Source organism: Aythya fuligula, chromosome Z (genome assembly GCF_009819795.1).
Source record: "Aythya fuligula isolate bAytFul2 chromosome Z, bAytFul2.pri, whole genome shotgun sequence".
Taxonomy (NCBI): domain Eukaryota; kingdom Metazoa; phylum Chordata; class Aves; order Anseriformes; family Anatidae; genus Aythya; species Aythya fuligula.
Window position 1 is genome coordinate 15207406 of NC_045593.1, and position 16997 is coordinate 15224402.

Consider the following 16997-nt stretch of genomic DNA (forward strand, 5'->3'; position numbering starts at 1 on the left):
CCACACACTGAGGCGTTGAAAGTCTAAGTTTCAAGCAGAATGAGGTGGCTTAGGGGATGCTTTTGAATTCTTCTCCTAAGTGATTAACCCAAATTCACAAGAGCCCAAGCTGTCTCTTCTCCAGGCTGTACCAGGCCCAGCTTGCCCTCCGTACAACAGCACAACTACCCTCTTGCTTGCCAGCACTGCAGCATTTGTTGCAGTGTTGCATGCAAAGTGAGAAGGGGCTGAGCAGAGCAGTACCAGGACCAGCTATTCCCCCCCTATCACAGTGCTCGCAACAGCTGCAGAGAGCAAGATGTGCAGTCAGAAAGACTTCCCAGTTGCATGTATAATGAGAACTATTTTAAGATTTGGCAGCCTGCTTCTATGCATACACAAGCAATTTGGAAACGATGCATGAGGAAGTAAAACAAAATTCTCTTGCATGATTCTTCAAGCTTACTTTTTGCTCTGTAGATGTGAAGAATTTGACTTAAAAAAAAAAAAAAAAAAAAAAAAAAAGCTTTCTCCACTCTCTAACTCTAACCTATAAAAGAAATCCAGCTCTGATGCAATACCATACAATGTCAAAAGTGTTCCAGCATGCCAAAGCCTTGAGAATAAAATCTGTGCCACATGGAAACAACCTATATTTCTAACTCCCCACAAGAAAAGATTCCAGAGGCTTGGAACTAAAAAAGCTGAGAACAGAGTAAAACAAGAAATCTTGTAGGCAAAGAAAGGGATTAAAAATAAATAAAAATACAAGCACCACAATTTGCTTTGTTGTGTCAGTCAAAGCAGGAAAATCCTTCTCAAAAGAAAACCATCAAACCCCGATTTATTATTATAAAAGATAATAATGAGCAAATATAACAGACCAGATAATATCTGACAGCAGTTTAAAGGGGTTGTATAACTAGAGTACTGCACAGTGAAAGAAGGTACATTAAGTAACAGTCTGCAGAGCTTTACTGGGGGCAGTGTATTTAACTGTCTACAAACTGGAGTTTGCTACTCCTGTGTATCATCCACAAGGGTAACACAGCACTTAATGTTTCAGAAATTTCAAGCTATCCGACAGAAAGAGGCAGACATGAGATTTCTGCATGCAAGCAAACTTGCACATGCACATAGGAAAGGAATTGCAGCAGAAGGCCAAAAGCTAATTTGTAATGGTTATGAAGATATTTCTGCTTCATTTCACCAAGACATCTACTCTCTGCTTCCACAGGCTAAGCAGCAGCTACTGGAGCATATAGTCCTTACGCTCTGGTCCTTAGCAGGACTCTGAATATCTTCATGCAAGATCCCATACAGATATGTTTGCTTCTCTCATGTACTGCAGGAAAGTATCACCTCTCAAATAAAACTCTGTGGTTACAAAACTCCCTGTGAGAATTAAACAAAAAGTTATTCTGTCACATTCAAACCAAGGTATTTCTAAGTCACTCTTTCTCCATATCTCAAAGGAGGTCAATTTATTCAAAAATAAAACTGCAGTGAGGATCTGTCACAGAGCGCACAGGCCATGCAGCCTTTTTTTTCCTAGCACAATGAGAAGAGGCATTCTGCCTTCAGACAGTCATGCTCTGCCTGCCTGCCACACAGAATTACTTCCATTCCCAGGGATTTCATCTTCAGAGAAGCAAAATCCAATTGCTGTTACTCTTCCTATATGTTTATATCATATGTCAATTATATGCAACATGCATTCAGGTTTCCAGCTGAAAAACTCTCTTTCACGGACATTGTATAACCTTTCAAGCACATCAGCAACCTTTCGTGCACATTGTTTTTCATTTCCCTCCAAAATCTCACTTGGAACACTTCATCCTAATTTGTTTTCTGTGTTTGTTTTTTTCCTTATACTAGAATATCCTAAGAAAACAAATTTCCACACAATTGTCAAAAAGCTGTTATCATTCCCCTTTTCCCCATGCTTTGCCCTTTACTTAATATCTCTATTCTGGAATTAAAGTAAAAAATAATTTCTGATTTAGGGAAATTTCATTAAGTGTAACTTTTTTGATTGTTTTAGGGCAATTGTTAATTGCTTGTTCTTCCTTTCCATGTTCTACTGCTTTCTTGGTCTTTTTGTTTTGGGCACAAAAGTTGCTTTGAATTTTTAAGCTTTGTTTATACTGAGAATGTTATCCCTAAATATCTTTCCTGCAGGCAGTGCCCTTGCTATCAGATAATAGCCATAAGAAGAAAAATCTTTCACTGAGGGAATGGAAAGAATGCATCCCGAAACTGGGTTCAGTCCCTTAACAATTTAAACAAAGGTGAGTGTAATAAAAATGTGTTGCTCTGAGCAGGAAGGAAAGAGGCGTGGTGGAAGTTGTTACAGCTTTTACGTATACTGTCAGAAGAAGGAAAGTACAGAGACAGAGAATGTTTTCTTTTACCCTCATAGCCATCAAGATTTCTTTTAAGTTTCCTGTTCTATATTAGGATGAAATCTGAATCTGTAGAATACATGAAATGAATACAGCAAAGGAGATCTAACATGACACTGATCAAGAATACAGGTGACCCAAATTCACGGTCTCTGTTTTGCCAATGCTGACCGGAAAACATAATCACAATTCAGCAGGTCTTGTTGTCCAGTAATGAATTCCTTTCTATTGTTTTGTCCCTCTCAGACTTACAAAATCTTCCTGTCAAAAACCAGTGTCAGGCTTTTGTAATAGAAAACTAGCCAAAGAAGACTCCCAGGTAGATCTAGCAAATCTCAAATACACTTCAAATAGTCTCGACAACATGCCTATGTTGCACTCCAGATAAAGGTCTGAGAACTGCAAACTACCTTTATTTCCTTGGAGTCTCAAATAAAATACATTCTACAGCATCACAAGGAAGATGAGTTCATGAAGTTTCCAAGCTTCACACACCAACAAGCCCTACACAGCCCAATGAAGCAGGTAACAGAAATTTGCATTATTATTCAGACAAAAAGGCAGAGTTGGGATGTCACACTGCTCTGGCAAGCCATGAGATGGCTTTTCATTCCTTTAGAGTAAACAGTGCTAATTACACTCTCCTCTCTGCCTTTGTAGAGACATTTACATGTACCAAAGAAAAGCACAAGTATATGTATAAAGGACTGGCTGCTCTTTCTGTGAACACTGGAAACTGCTAGTGAGCATCATCAGTTAACTCCATGGCTTTGTTCTATGTCTCTTAAAGAGAAGTTTTTCTCCGTTCTTGCTGCACAAGAATTCTCCGGGACCTGAGGTGGATATTCCTTGAAGATCTCACCAAGACCAGAAGTCACTGGATATGAAAGGTTAACGTGTATATTTGGGTTTTGTAGTATAAAAATATGCTGGCCAAAGAGGAGCTAACATAATGACATACCTGACCTTCCTCCTCCTACAGTCTGGAGATTGGAAGGACAGGAGGGCAACTACATCATCCCTGGAGAACACAGACTGAGAAAGAAAACCATGTAATAAAAATACTCAGGCAAGGACTGTCCTCAAGCAGAAACTAGAGTTTCTTGAAACTTGCTGTTGCTGCAAAAAAGCATACTTCTCTTCGTCCTCTTATTTTGGTTATTCCTTCTGTAGTCCCAAGGTTTCTGACAGAGATATTTTTCTAAAGAGTGCTTTATATGAAAACACTAGTCAGCTTCTGGAGATACATGAGCAGTCTCTCTCTAGGCATTCGGCAGGTCACAGCGTTGCACAGCTACGCATGAAACCTGATAATGTACAGATCCGTTCCAGAGCTAGAAATTTTCCTGGCAAGAGGCTAGAAGTGGGAGAGAGAAATAATTTCTTCCATCTCTGTCCACTTAAAAGAGGATTCATCTAGTCTCTTTTTACTTTGTAACTTTAACTTTACAGTCCTTAAAAGGATCTGCTCCAAGTTACACAGATCATGTCTCCCACTAGGTCCACACTTCCAGGGGAAGCCCAGGTAGGCTCCCAAGCTGAGAGCTATGTACTGACCACTGTCTGTTTGTCAGTAATACAGCCTTAAAGTTGCATGCTCAGGGACTGCCCTAACTACAGCATGAAACTTGACCAACATGAAAAAAGGCTGAAGAAAGCGTCCAAGTTCTTAGTGATGCACATTCACAGCCCCACAAAAGTCATCAAAGTGCAATCCTGCCAGCATCAGAACATGACCCTTTGTGCAGAAAACGAGTGAATGGCCTTTGCCAGAAGACACCTAAGTGCACGCAATCAAGGATAAAATAAATGTGGGCACTCATCTAGCAGCACTTGATGTCTTGCATTGTCCAGTCATCTAGCTGTAAGAGCATGTCCCACAGTAATCCCTTACACATTAGGTTAAAAGATTAGTGAGGAGCCAGATAAACCAATATGCTGGTTTTGCTTCTTTTCTGTCCTGCACTACCAAGAAAGTACATGGAGAATGAGAGGAACATGAGGGGTGGGGTGGGAATCAACTAGCAGAGAGAGGGAAACTGTAATTTTTTTTTTTTATTTCCCTTCTCCTAGGACATTTTTCCATCTAAGAACTGGTTAATGGAAGGCAGAAAGGAGAGGTAGAATCTATCTTAGGGAAGATAACAGAGAAGAGAGGAGGAAGAGAGAAGTATTGGAGCTTCAGTATGCTCAAGCACTCCCAGTCAGAAGGAAGAGGCAGGACAGAAAGCAGGGCAGATCACAGGGTCCAGAACCCATAGCATCTGTCTCACCACCTTTTTTAGCCCATGGCAAAGGACAAAAAAAAATGATGCACTGAACCTCTCTCAGCTCAGCAGACTGACACTGCCCCTTTCACTCTGAGGGGAAAAAGATGAAAGCAAAAGGAGCCCATGGCTGCTGAAATCATGAAGCCCTGCTGGCAAGCTATCAGCATGACTGAGCTTTAAATTCCCTCCACTCACTCTACACACTGCTTGCACTGCACTCTTCTCCCTCCACTAGTAAAGCCTTCTTAGGGAAACTCCATCCTCTCTGCTCCAGTAACTCCATTTCAGCTTCAACCTCACAGCAAAATAACAGTATTGTTCCTCTGCCATCCTTCCTTTCCATAAAAAAAAGATGCACCACTGCTTGTACGAATGACTAGTGCATATATATATGTATATCTGCCAGGTCCATCAAAATGCTGTGAAGGCAGACAATTTTTGAGAAAGACAGGTACTGCACATTGGAAACTTAGGTCAGCAGCAGGGACTCCTCTCTCCATCTTTCTTTTTGCTATGAAGTAGCATATCATGTTTCTAATACAACAAATAAAGCAAATTCCATTCAGAGCTTTTAAAATTTGCCCTATTTTTCCTTTGCAGTGAAGTTAAATAGTATACACTTAATCCATTAAATATTTGAATTTCATCGTGTATGCATCATACTTCCAATCTCCTGGCTGAAAGCTAAGTTTAACTTTTATTGACACTTTTCTAAAATGAAGTTGACACAATTCTTCAAACACACTGAATTCTTTACCTACTTGGTCCTCTTCATTTGTAATCACAACCTGCAAGTCATCCTCTGAGCTGATTTCTCAATAGTTCTATGTAGTGCAAAGTTTAGTACAACTCGCCCTGCCAAAATCCTAAATAACCTCCGCACTAAAATTAGCAAGATGACCTGGTCAGATCTTCAGATCTTGAGTGATTTGCAGTTCAAAGAGGGTCAACAATCTAACGGTTGTAATAAAGCATCCAAATAGATTCTTAAAAAAAAAAAAAAAAAAAAAAAAAAAAAAAAAAAAAAAAAGATTAGAGGAAAAAAGAAGTAAACTGCCCCAAATATTCATCTTAACACTAAAAATAAATTACAGACCTTTCCCCCATTACTGTGGCAACCTCCCATATGCAAGAAAGATAAGAGTCATTGGTGACCTTGTGTTTCACTTGTGAAAGAATGTTTGAGATATTCAAAGAATTTCTTATATATGCAGAAATTACATCACAATGTAAGATCTTCTGAGCATTATTTTGATTGTATCTTTGTGACATACAAGCTTTCTTCACACTCTTCCATAAACTTCTTCAGTTACATTTTTCACTCTGAATCAAGTGATTGTCACTTTTATGATCGTTAGAAGTACTCAACACCTTATTGATATTTTACATGGAAAAATTTCTCAACTTTCTGTGAATTTGGGATGCGACTTCTACCAGGAAACTTTTTTTTTAAAAAAAAAAAAAAACATAAAAGGAAAGAAACATATACATTAATATACAAGGAAGGAATTAGGGCATAGGAATTACATACACAAGAACAAATAGGAAGTCTATGTCAAAGATGGCACACAGCTCAAAGTAATTACAGACAAACAAGATAAATTTTATCTATGTTAAGGTTTATTAAACCTGCCTTAAAAACAAAATATTTAATTGCTAAAACTAGAAAAGTACCTTTCATACTTTTGAATTAATATGGGGTGCACAGTCATACAATGAGTAACTTAGTGCACACAGGCACATTGACCAAATATTTATCACAAGGCTATCTTCTCCTTAGAAATGCATAATATCGTAACATAAAAATAACTTCTCCTAAATTAGCACAGAAACTAAAGGTTTAAAAAGCTGCTAATGCCTTCTTAGCAGATAGCTTGAACCTCTGATAATCTGACAGCATGCGGTCAATCTCCTTTAAAATGGTCACCCAGGTGATTAGTAGTTAAGATATATTAGCTGTGACTTTTCTATTTTTACTGTAAGTGAAAACCTACTGTTCAATACTATTGCATTCAAAAAGAATGCATATTTAAATCTCACAAGCAGACAAAACTCAGAGAGAAGCAGACCATTTGTAACAACAGTCAGACCACATGTGCAGCTAGTACAAGTAACTAACAGACTTCATTTTTACCTAGCACAAAGTCAGTCTATTGAGGTAGTACAGACAGAATAAAGGTGTTCATCTCAGAATGTGATTATACCCAAAATTAGTTAACCATTTCATGAAGCATAATTAATGAAAAATAACAATTTGGAGCCAATTCCTTAAACTTTCATTTTAAATATTTGGCTTTGTTAACTGTTAATGACAAGATTAGTTTTGTTGCAACACAGATCCTGAAACAATAGGCCTGTAAACCTGCAAAATGGAAGCTTTGGTGTAAGATGACCTGAAATGTCCAAGTCTACTATAACCTGGTCAGTATGCAACAGGTACTATGAAGTCATAGTGCAGATAACAACAGCCACATGCAAGAAGGTACTGTTTGTCAATCACAGCTATGTTGGGAATTCACTGAGTCAAGGTTTAAAATAAGGGTGCACTGATGTATATGTAGCTAACCAAATTTAAACAATGCAGCAAAGACAAAATAAAATGGATTCTAGAAGGTTACTGAAATAGAATCTTCTAAATTTAACGGGCATGTAATCATACATTGTAAAGGAAATACTTAAAATATGAATAACACAGGCAAAACAAGTTATAAGGGAAGGTGTGAGAGTATGCATTTTAAAAGCACACCTGCCCACCATAGTACCTTTCAGTATCTCCCATGGTTCACAAGCCCCAGTTTCATCCGCAGCACGTTGTGTAAATAGCAGAGATACGGAATATTTGTATTGCTTCCCTTTCAAACGCTTTGCTTTGTTTGGCTTGGCAAAAGAGTAACTACTCTTAAATATGCCATTTCACTGGCTAGTGCATAGCTTACGCACTACAGAAGCGCACAGCAACAGGCCGTGTGTTGAGCAGGATCATATTTCTAACTCAGGTGCCCAAGAGCACCTCATACAGGACTGTACATCCCCTCCCTGGCAAGGCTTTCACAGCTCAAAACAAGGACTTGACCTGCTAGCAGCCATATGAACCGAGGAAGGACGTGCAGGAGGAATCTCCTCCCTGTTGCACTGTAGCACAGCACAATAAGGTGTGAATTTGTGATCACATACTCCTCTGAAGTTGTTTCCCCAGAGTGCCAAGCATTTCTAAACTTGGCTGAACCTCCTCTCCAGCTCAAAGAAAGGAGTTGGTAAGAGTGCGACAGGACTTCCTCTTGCTCTCTCCTAGATGCAAGTGAAACGTTGTCCCCCTTGCTGCTCTTTAAGTCACAAACAGATCGCTCTGTAAGAACATTTTGTGGTTCACACATATTGAAAGACATGTGACTTAAACCATGTTGCTGCACTGTTCTCTAGAAGAGGCTGCCTGTCTGCATACTTGGCTCCTTCTCTGCTCCAATTACAAGTTGCCTTCTAACCCCACTGCCGGATGAAAAAAAAAAACAAAAAAAAACACTAACCACAGCCAATTACCTCTTGTGTGCTGGAAGAGCTGGAGAACAGAAAGCAGTTGCAGTCAGGAAGATGAAACACAGCAGGGTATTAGCTACAGCACAGCACTCAGCACCAGAGCAAAATACTGAATCCTGAGGCATCTTGGAAAGTGGCAAGTTAGTCATTTCACAAAGTACTTGACATCCCAAGATTAAAAAAACAACTCACCCTTTGAATACTAGTGCTGCAGGGCATATGAATGCTCTGCTATTTCAGTTTTCAAATCTATTTGTTAGTATTGTGATACTTGGTAGTATCATTATGCTTTTTGCTATGGTATTCTAATATGTTTAAATGGTTTCACTCACTGTGATGAGGATTTTGACTTTATTATTGACAACATCTGTGATTTGATTCAGATGTCAAACCCTATCAAATTATAGCAGGCTAAATTCCATATAATAGTTAAGAAATAAAAACAAAAGATGAGGCCATATTCTTAAATTAATTTCAAAATAGACAATACTGTTTAATATGAGATTAAAACCAGGCTTTTTACAAGCTAGCTTTCATGAAAAACCCAGATGTTCTTGGGCATTTTCAAGTCATCTGATACCACCTACAAGGAAAGCCTTAGCACAATTGCTGCTCCAACAGCCCCTCAAAGGTAACAGCCATTAGCAGGTATACAACAAGAAATGAGGATGCAGGTCTGAAGTGCCTTTAAAATCTGTAGAGGTGGAAGCCTGCACTGGAGACAAATTCAAATACCAACACTTTGAGTATGCCTAAAAGGAAGCACAGATCATCATACTTTTCTGTGAGGTGTTTATCAGACTTCCATGAACATTCATGGAAAACAAAACGTTTGACACTAATCTCTCCAGCTTCAAAGATCAAAGAATTTTCAGGGCAACTCTTTCAAGCAAAATTAATTCCAACCTAATACAGAATTAGTGAACTGAACAGTTTGAGTTGGAAGGGACCTTAAGGAATACCCAGTTCCAACCCTGCCCAAGGTAAGGACACCTTCCACTAGAGCAGGTTGCCCAAAGCCCCATCCAGCCTGGCCTACAATACCATCAAAAATCTTGGTGAAAGATTTTTCACCTGCTAGGTGAAGGTTAGGTTGGGCATCAGTCAGCAGGTGGTGAGCAACTGCACTGTGCATCACTTGTTTCATACACATTAGTAGTAGTAGTACAGTTATCATCATTATTATTGTTATTATTTTCCTGTCTTAATAAACTGTCTTTATCTCAACTCACAGGCTTCACTTTCCTGTTTCTCTCCCCCATCCCAGAGAGGGAGGGGGGAGGGTGAGCAAACGGCTGCGTGGTGTTTAGTTGCTGGCTGGGTTAAACCACAACAATATTCTATATTATAAAATACAATACAAAGTGTCTGCTTCTGAGTTCCATTCCACAATGCTTCTCTTTTCACATTTAAACCTTTACTTGCTAGAAGCATCTATGCACTTACTCTGTTGACACATATGCATGTCATTCAGAAATAAGGGTATAAGGAAAGTGATTGATCTCTTCTACATGATTGATCTTTCATAAATTCTATCTCTTTGTCTCCTTTTTAGCATCCAACAGAAATTGTTTTCAACAGGATAGTGAAGGGTTTGAGTGTGACTCCCTATGTGCTAATGCAAATTATATCCATTACTATGCATGCACAATGGCAAGCACGAGGAACTGGAAAAAAATAAGATTAACATATTGTGAACTTCAGCTGCCTGGATTACATATATAGGAACAAATTTTCTTCTAAAAGCAATAAAAAATAAATAAAAAGAGAACCACAACTGTATTTAATTAAAGTAAACATAAAAATAAAACTGGTGGCTTATTTCTATGGGGTCCAAAGAACTCAAACGAGAAAACAGAAGTGAGAACCTTAGCAGAACTAAATATCTCTGCTATATCTAGCAGAACTCAATCAGTACCTATGTGACCTTGTATCAAACGTCGGAAGTTTTGTGATGCAGCAGGAGGGCCACATACTTTGCCAATTTAGTTGGAAGTGAAAACTCCAACTAAACTTCACTATTGCCATAATGATTGCTCAACAGAATATTCCAAAATTCGTAAGATTATATATCTGAGAAAAAAAATACTGCCTGATTTTGCTCAACACATTTTTTCCCTTACAATATCAAACTTTTAAAGAAAAAACATTTTCTGAAACACTTTTCCCTGTTACCACTGCTAATTTCAATCTACAGGTTGGTATTATCTTATTAACCAGGAAACAAAGCTGATAACAGTAGATAACAGAAGAAAGTACTTTTTCTTGTTAATGTTTAAATCTGAGTTTGAAAAGGTAGTGAAAAAGACCACATGGAGATTTCAGGTGTTTCCTTGTTCTATGACCAAGAAACCATGTCTGAAATATTTTAAGTGAGAAGAGACAATGATTTGCAAAACATATTTTTTTTTTATTAATTATTAATTGTTATAATTGCTACTTTATCTGTATTTTTTAATTATATTCTGTTTTTAAATCATGTTAATTTCAGTCTAGTTAAAACAGACTGGGATACAAAACCATAGACGTAGGAGACCATAGGAGAGATGTAATGACACAGATGACAAGAGCACAAAGCATTACTGGATAAATCAAACTTAATTCACTTCTTTGGCAAGGCTGGAGGAATTGAGGAAGCAGTGTTTGACATCTACGTTCATTTCACACTAGGAACCAAGCTCTTCATACCCAAACAACCTTTCTGTTTCACATAAACCCATCTCTCCCTTATTCTGGTGCAAGTATCTCGATGCACCTTTAGCAAACTTTTTTTTTTTTTTTTAAGAGGGCTCATCCTAAACTCCTGCCTTGTGAAACAAGAGTGTTTTCACAGCTAGATCTACTGGGGTTATAGGATTATACACCCCAGGTGGTAAGCAAGCTGGTGTGTGAGCATGGTGCATGAGCATTCTTTCCCTTTTTTTCTTTTCTTTTCTGTAATGATGTGTAATTTCAGCAATTAGAAAATCCCAGGTTAGTGCATTTTTTTGTGAACTACTTAATTTTGTATGCTGCATTTGACAGGAAATAGTAAATGAGGATTTTTTATGGTTTTCAATATTCTTTAAATCCACAGTGAACCAAATTATACTGAGATTATTTTGTTGCTGTGGGTGATATTTAATATGATAAGTTACTGCACCAAATTTAGGGCTACCTGCATATGCTACTCATCCAACATGCTGCAAGGAGCAGAACATCCATCTTATTGACCTGGCAAATTTCAAATACACGTCACTACATTCTGCATGTCAGAATTTTTATTTAATTTTGTTTCTATTCCATCAATGCACTTGTGGCTGTATTTCTCTACATGAAGACTGTTAGGTGTACTAGATGAGCAGCTTGTGTAAAAAAAAAAATAACCATAATGAGAAGCTGGGAAATTGCATGTAAAAATTATTTTGTCAATCTCACATGAATTTCTTAATGGGCAAATATTTAACAAAATGATAATTTCTAGACTCACAAAAAAAGTCTCTCCATTGATTTATCATAAATATTCTCTATTGTTGTGGGGTTATTTTCCTCCCCCCCCCCCCTTTTTTTTTTTTTAAAGTAACGGAGCTATAATAAAATTTTGTCAGAAAGCCTCAAAATGTAATTAAAAATTCCCATCTCGAAATTTACAGACACACAAATGACTGATATTTTCAGTTACAATCAACCGGTTAAATATATGTAAATATACGTAATTGCTATGTTCTACAGCAACAATTGCTCCCAGACAAATCGGGGTATATATACACACAGGACTGTACTCTCTGGACTCAGTCCAAAAATAAAACTGACACAGCTATTTTTCATACCGATTTTTCATTTTTTTTATATTATTTTTTCATGTTAATTTTCAGACACCTTATGATGAAAAGTAGTATTTTTTTTAAACATACCAGCCTTCTCACATGAACAGAATTAAGCCACAAATACACGTATACCTACCCTGCATTGTTACTGACAGCTGTAATTCCCTTTACTCCAGTCTTCAGCAAACCCCCAATGAGGTTTTCAGGAATCCCACACAATCCAAAACCTGTGTATAATGAAATAAAATTGAATATGTCACAAGTGTTTGAAAAACAGTTTAATCAGAAGCACTGGTTAGTTAAGTCTTTCCTGAATAGAATGAGCACTTTAGATGACTAAAGAAACCAATACTTCTGGAAAGCGTGGTGTGCCCTAGTACTGTAATCTCCCAGTCACTGGATGCTTCCCAGTTTGGATTAAAGCAATTTAGCAATATTAAAGCAATGAAGATATCAGATACCTGCTCATATGCAAACAGCCTTTGGATAAGGTCTCCAAGACCTTGGCTATCCTGGTGTGTGTCCTATCCATGCCCTGTGCCCTTATATACATTACTCCTCTTTTTTTTTTTTTTTTTCCAGGCAACTAACCATCAGTAACAATGAATGGTTAACATTGTCAAACAAGAGGAGCAAAGAGTTCTCCCATACAGCATAACCTACAGTCAGTGATAAGAATCTGGAAATCTTAAACTTCTGGGTAAGACCAGTAACTGGAAGCACAGTAACCCAGATCTCCACCCAGGCTGAAGCACCTCACACCCCTGCCTATTGTGTAAGAACCTCATACTCCTAAAATGAAGTATAGCACATTTGAAGCACCAGTCTTACTCTTAATACTATGACTACTAGCATTTTACTTGCAACCATTGCATCTTTTCTTTTGTTCCTACTAAACAACAACAAAAAAATAGACAGTAGTAAGGCAAAATGATAAATAGGAAGAATTATCATTTCTTTGCCTTACTACAGATCTCTAGTGATGTTTCCCATGTTTTACAACATTACATTCACTACTCTTCTTCAGTACTAAAAATCAGATATGGTACGTTAAATAAAGAGACTGCCTTTTCTTTCAGGAGGTTAAACAGCATGAAACTGTGAAAAACATCTAGAATATTTAAGAGCTCAAGTCGTGTTGAAAGCCAGTATGATACAATTTCTTGACTCTTCTGGAAATATTACACATAACCATTCAGTATAACTGAATAATAGGTAAGTTATTTTGACTTCCAACAGTCAAACAGCTCAGGTGATTTGTTCAAGGTCACAGAGAGCCAGCGAAAAGGCAAATACAGAGCACAGAATGCATAAAAATAATCAAGCTAAAATGCCTTTCTTCACCATCTGAAGTAATGATCCAAAAGACCAAATTAACTTTCTGCATTCAAATTGACGCAATTAAGGTCTAACGCTTTATTAATGGGGAAAAATAACTAATGATTTTTTCCTGAGGATATTTCCTTCAACTAAGAAACCAAGATTTGCTTACTGATAAGGTCTGTCCCATGATTAGTAAGGTAGGAAATGACTTGTTTAAAATACCTACACAAAAGATATGGATTCTCAAATTAGATAACGTTAAAAGAACCACAATTATCTCATTAATAGAATACAAGTTTTCATCCATAAAGAATTTAAATATTTACCACCAACGAGTATAGTTGCCCCATTGGGTATGTCTTTTACAGCTTCAACAGGATCAGTATAAAATTTGGTGTTGCGTTGAGAGCTGGTAGAAAAATAGCATCCAGAAATCTAGAACAACATTAAAAGAGGTTAAGTGAGTGAATACGATGTATTATATGGTAGTTCTGTAATAACGACCATTCCTCTGGCTAACTAAAGGGGAAGATGTACAAAAAAGACACTGCTAAGACAAAGACTAAGCTTCCATATTTGTGGAAAGAGGGATAGAAGGGTAGGGGGACATATATATGGGTTAGGCTGTCTAGAACAAGGACTCTGCTGTCTCTCTATCCCCCAAATCATATCACCCATGTTTTGCTACATTCATGCGTGTTATAAAGGCTTTAGGACTAATATAAACTGCATCCATTAGACTATATTCAAACAGATTTACAGTTTCTGAATTCCATCTTAAACTGTTGAGAAGTCGTGACTTAGTGTAAACAGACTCAAAAATGCAATTCCTCAACATGAGTTTGAGCAACATGTAGATTGCTCCAACCCAACATTACTGCTTGTAGCTCCGAAGTATCTGGACACCAAGGATAATCAGTAGGCGCAGACGCAGAGGGCCAACATCACCACAAACTCTGAGTGGAGGCCAAGGAACAATGTGAAGTACAGCACTGTGCTGGCCGTGTAGTAAGCAGGGATGCCCAGCTTCGTCCTGCATTCTTAGCACTACATGCATTGTTGGAGAACCACCCTCAGTCAGGGAGACTGCCACAAACATATGAAATAGGAGGACAAAAGGGAAATTAATAGGACTTCCACCCCAAAATCAAGACTTGATAGCGCAAACCCATTAAACAGTAACCACCATGAATCCTCTGCTGTATTCTTAGATCACAGCTATCCTAAAACTTTTTTTTTTCCCCTTGAAGCGTTTCACAGTAATATTATCATGGATTAATACTAATGAAGTACTGTCAGTGCTCCAGCAGCAACTGACATGTAAACCACTACACTATACTTACAGAGTCTTGAAAAATTGAGCATATTTGGAGGTCAAAATACTAGCTGATGTTGTTTCCACTTCTAATTTGATGTGGAAGTAGAAATTGTAGACTGGGAAAGGAGGAGAAGAATGGGTAAATGAATAATAATCGAGCTAATGTATGCACAACATAAAGAGAATGGCAGTATTCTTCCCTGCAGAGTTGTCTTAAGATCCAGTTACAACCAGTGCAGTAATTTTGGCTCAGTTTCAAAACTACACAAACCGCCTCCTTTATAAAACTAAGGCTAGAAGGGTTTGCATGGAGTATTAAGAAAACCTTTTTAAATGGAGGTTTCTTTCCTTCCCAATGCTCCTCTGCCATCGATGCTCCTCTGCTTTGAGGGGCTCAGAAAAACATTATTAAGTGGGAACCGTACTGGTTGAAAATAAGACCCTTTTCCCCATGCTCAGTAGCCCCATGGCTATTTCCTTCAGAAACACATTTTCAGAACTGCAAAGTGTGTCCCTGCACACCAGGGCACGAAGCCGAAACCCCAGGTGGTGGCCGTGGATCTGGCAGCTTGGTGACACACGGTGGCCACCCGCTGTCCCCTGCCGAGGGGCAGGGGGACACACAACCAGGAAGGCGGGCATTAAGTGGTGGGCCGAGATAAAGGGAGATTAACAGGGAAGAAAAAGTGGGGGGAAAAAAAGAATACACAAAGCAAGCGATGCACAGCGCAATTGCCCGACCCGTCCTTGAGCAATGGCAGACCCCTGCCAATTCTGCCCCATTTTATCGTTCAGCACAGCACCGCATGGTGTGGGACATCCCTTTGGGCAGCCTAGGGCCAGCCGTCCTGGCCCTGTCCCCTCCAGCTCCTGGTGCACCCCCAGCCCCTCATCGCTCGTGGGGCAGCAGGAGGGGCTGTAATGCCCTGGGCTGTGTGTGAGCACTGCACAACAGCCAACACATCGGTGGCTTTATGGCTTTATTCCTACCCTAGAGCCAAAGCATGACAACATTTTCTCGCTGCTATGACGAAAATCAGCTACCCCAGCCCAAACCAGGACACCCGAGCGGCCAGCCAAGGGGAAGGACGCCTCGCAGAAGGGGCAAGCCACAACCCGACAAAACAAAGGCAGGAGCAGCCGGGCCCCCCTGCCCGCGGAGACACGCGGGGCAGCCGACACGTGCGGCAGGAGGCAGCAGGTGAGGCGCTGTGTCCCCCAAAAATACACCCAGAAGGGGATCAGAAGGGGATACCGAGGGCAGGGGGGGGGCGGGAGGGGGAAGCGAGGGGAGCGGGCAGGGGCTGAGCCGCGCTGCGGGGCCGAGCCCCGCATCCCCTCTCCCCGTCTCCGCCAAGGTCAGCGCGGACGGATGGACGGATGGACGGATGGATGGATGGGTGACACGGACGGACGGACAGACGGACGGACAGACAGAGGCCGTCCCGCCCCTCACCTCGGCGGCGCCCCGTGTCCGCGCGGCGGGCAGGAGGATGCGGCGGGCGAGCGGCGGCAGGAGGAGTCTGTGCGCCGCCATCTTCTGGAGGAGGAGGAGGAGGAGGAGGAGGAAGAAGAAGAAGAGGAGGAAGATGAGGAGGAGGAGGGGGCGGCTGGTGCTACTGTCCGGCGCCGGCTGAGCGAGGCCCGGCCGGGAGAGGCGCTGCCGTGGGCTCAGGCGTGCCGGGGGAGGGCGAGGGGCTCGGCCCCGACGCCCACTGACGTGGCCGCGCCCGAGGCGGGGCCCGGCGGCGGAGGGAAGGGGGAAGGAAGGGTCCGGCCCCGCGGCGATAAGGCGGTGTGAGCGGGGCGTGGGCTGCCAACGGGGCTCCTGAAGGTTGGCCGGGCCCCCCGCGGTCCCCCGTCGGATGCTGTTTGTGTGGAAAATGTGACTGGAATAGACGCGCGCCGGCCGCGGCCGTCACATGGCGTGCACCTCTCAGCGCTGGCACCTCGCCGTGCTGCGAGGGGGAGAATTCAAAGCACGCCTCCACCGTGCCTGACGCTTCCTAAAAATACCCCCGGGGATCAGCCCGTGCGCCGGCGATGCCCGGTGGAACAAAGATTGGCAGAGGAATGCGAGCAGCGGCTGGGATGCAGGAGAGGAGAAATGCCCCCGGCACATGACGGGAGGTCACGCTCCCCGCCGTTGTTCTCCTTTCCAGCGCAGCTGCCAGCCTTGTCCTCCTCAGCTATGGCTGTGTGTGGGAATAGAAATGTTGTTTTTGCAGAGTTACATTGTTTAGAAGGAGGGAATGTGGTACTGAGATATGCTTACAGTGATAAGAAAGTTTAGCAGGCGACCTTGTAAAATGCAGACAATCAGACTCCTTAGGACAATTAGGTGAAAATCACGGTGTCAAGT

At 40.7% G+C, this 16997-nt stretch overlaps 1 protein-coding gene across 1 annotated transcript in view; it reads right to left on the reverse strand.

Moving 5' to 3' along the window:
- OXCT1 (3-oxoacid CoA-transferase 1) overlaps positions 1 to 16339 on the reverse strand; it is an 88501-nt gene extending 72162 nt beyond the window's left edge. The window contains exons 1-3 of the mRNA XM_032205369.1: positions 16092 to 16339; positions 13644 to 13752; positions 12131 to 12221 (exon numbers count right to left, since the gene is read on the reverse strand). Of these exons, the coding sequence (XP_032061260.1) occupies positions 12131 to 12221; positions 13644 to 13752; positions 16092 to 16172 (281 nt within the window). The 5' untranslated portion in view covers positions 16173 to 16339. The remainder of the gene's footprint in view (positions 1 to 12130; positions 12222 to 13643; positions 13753 to 16091) is intronic.
- Between the last annotated feature and the right edge of the window lie 658 nt (positions 16340 to 16997).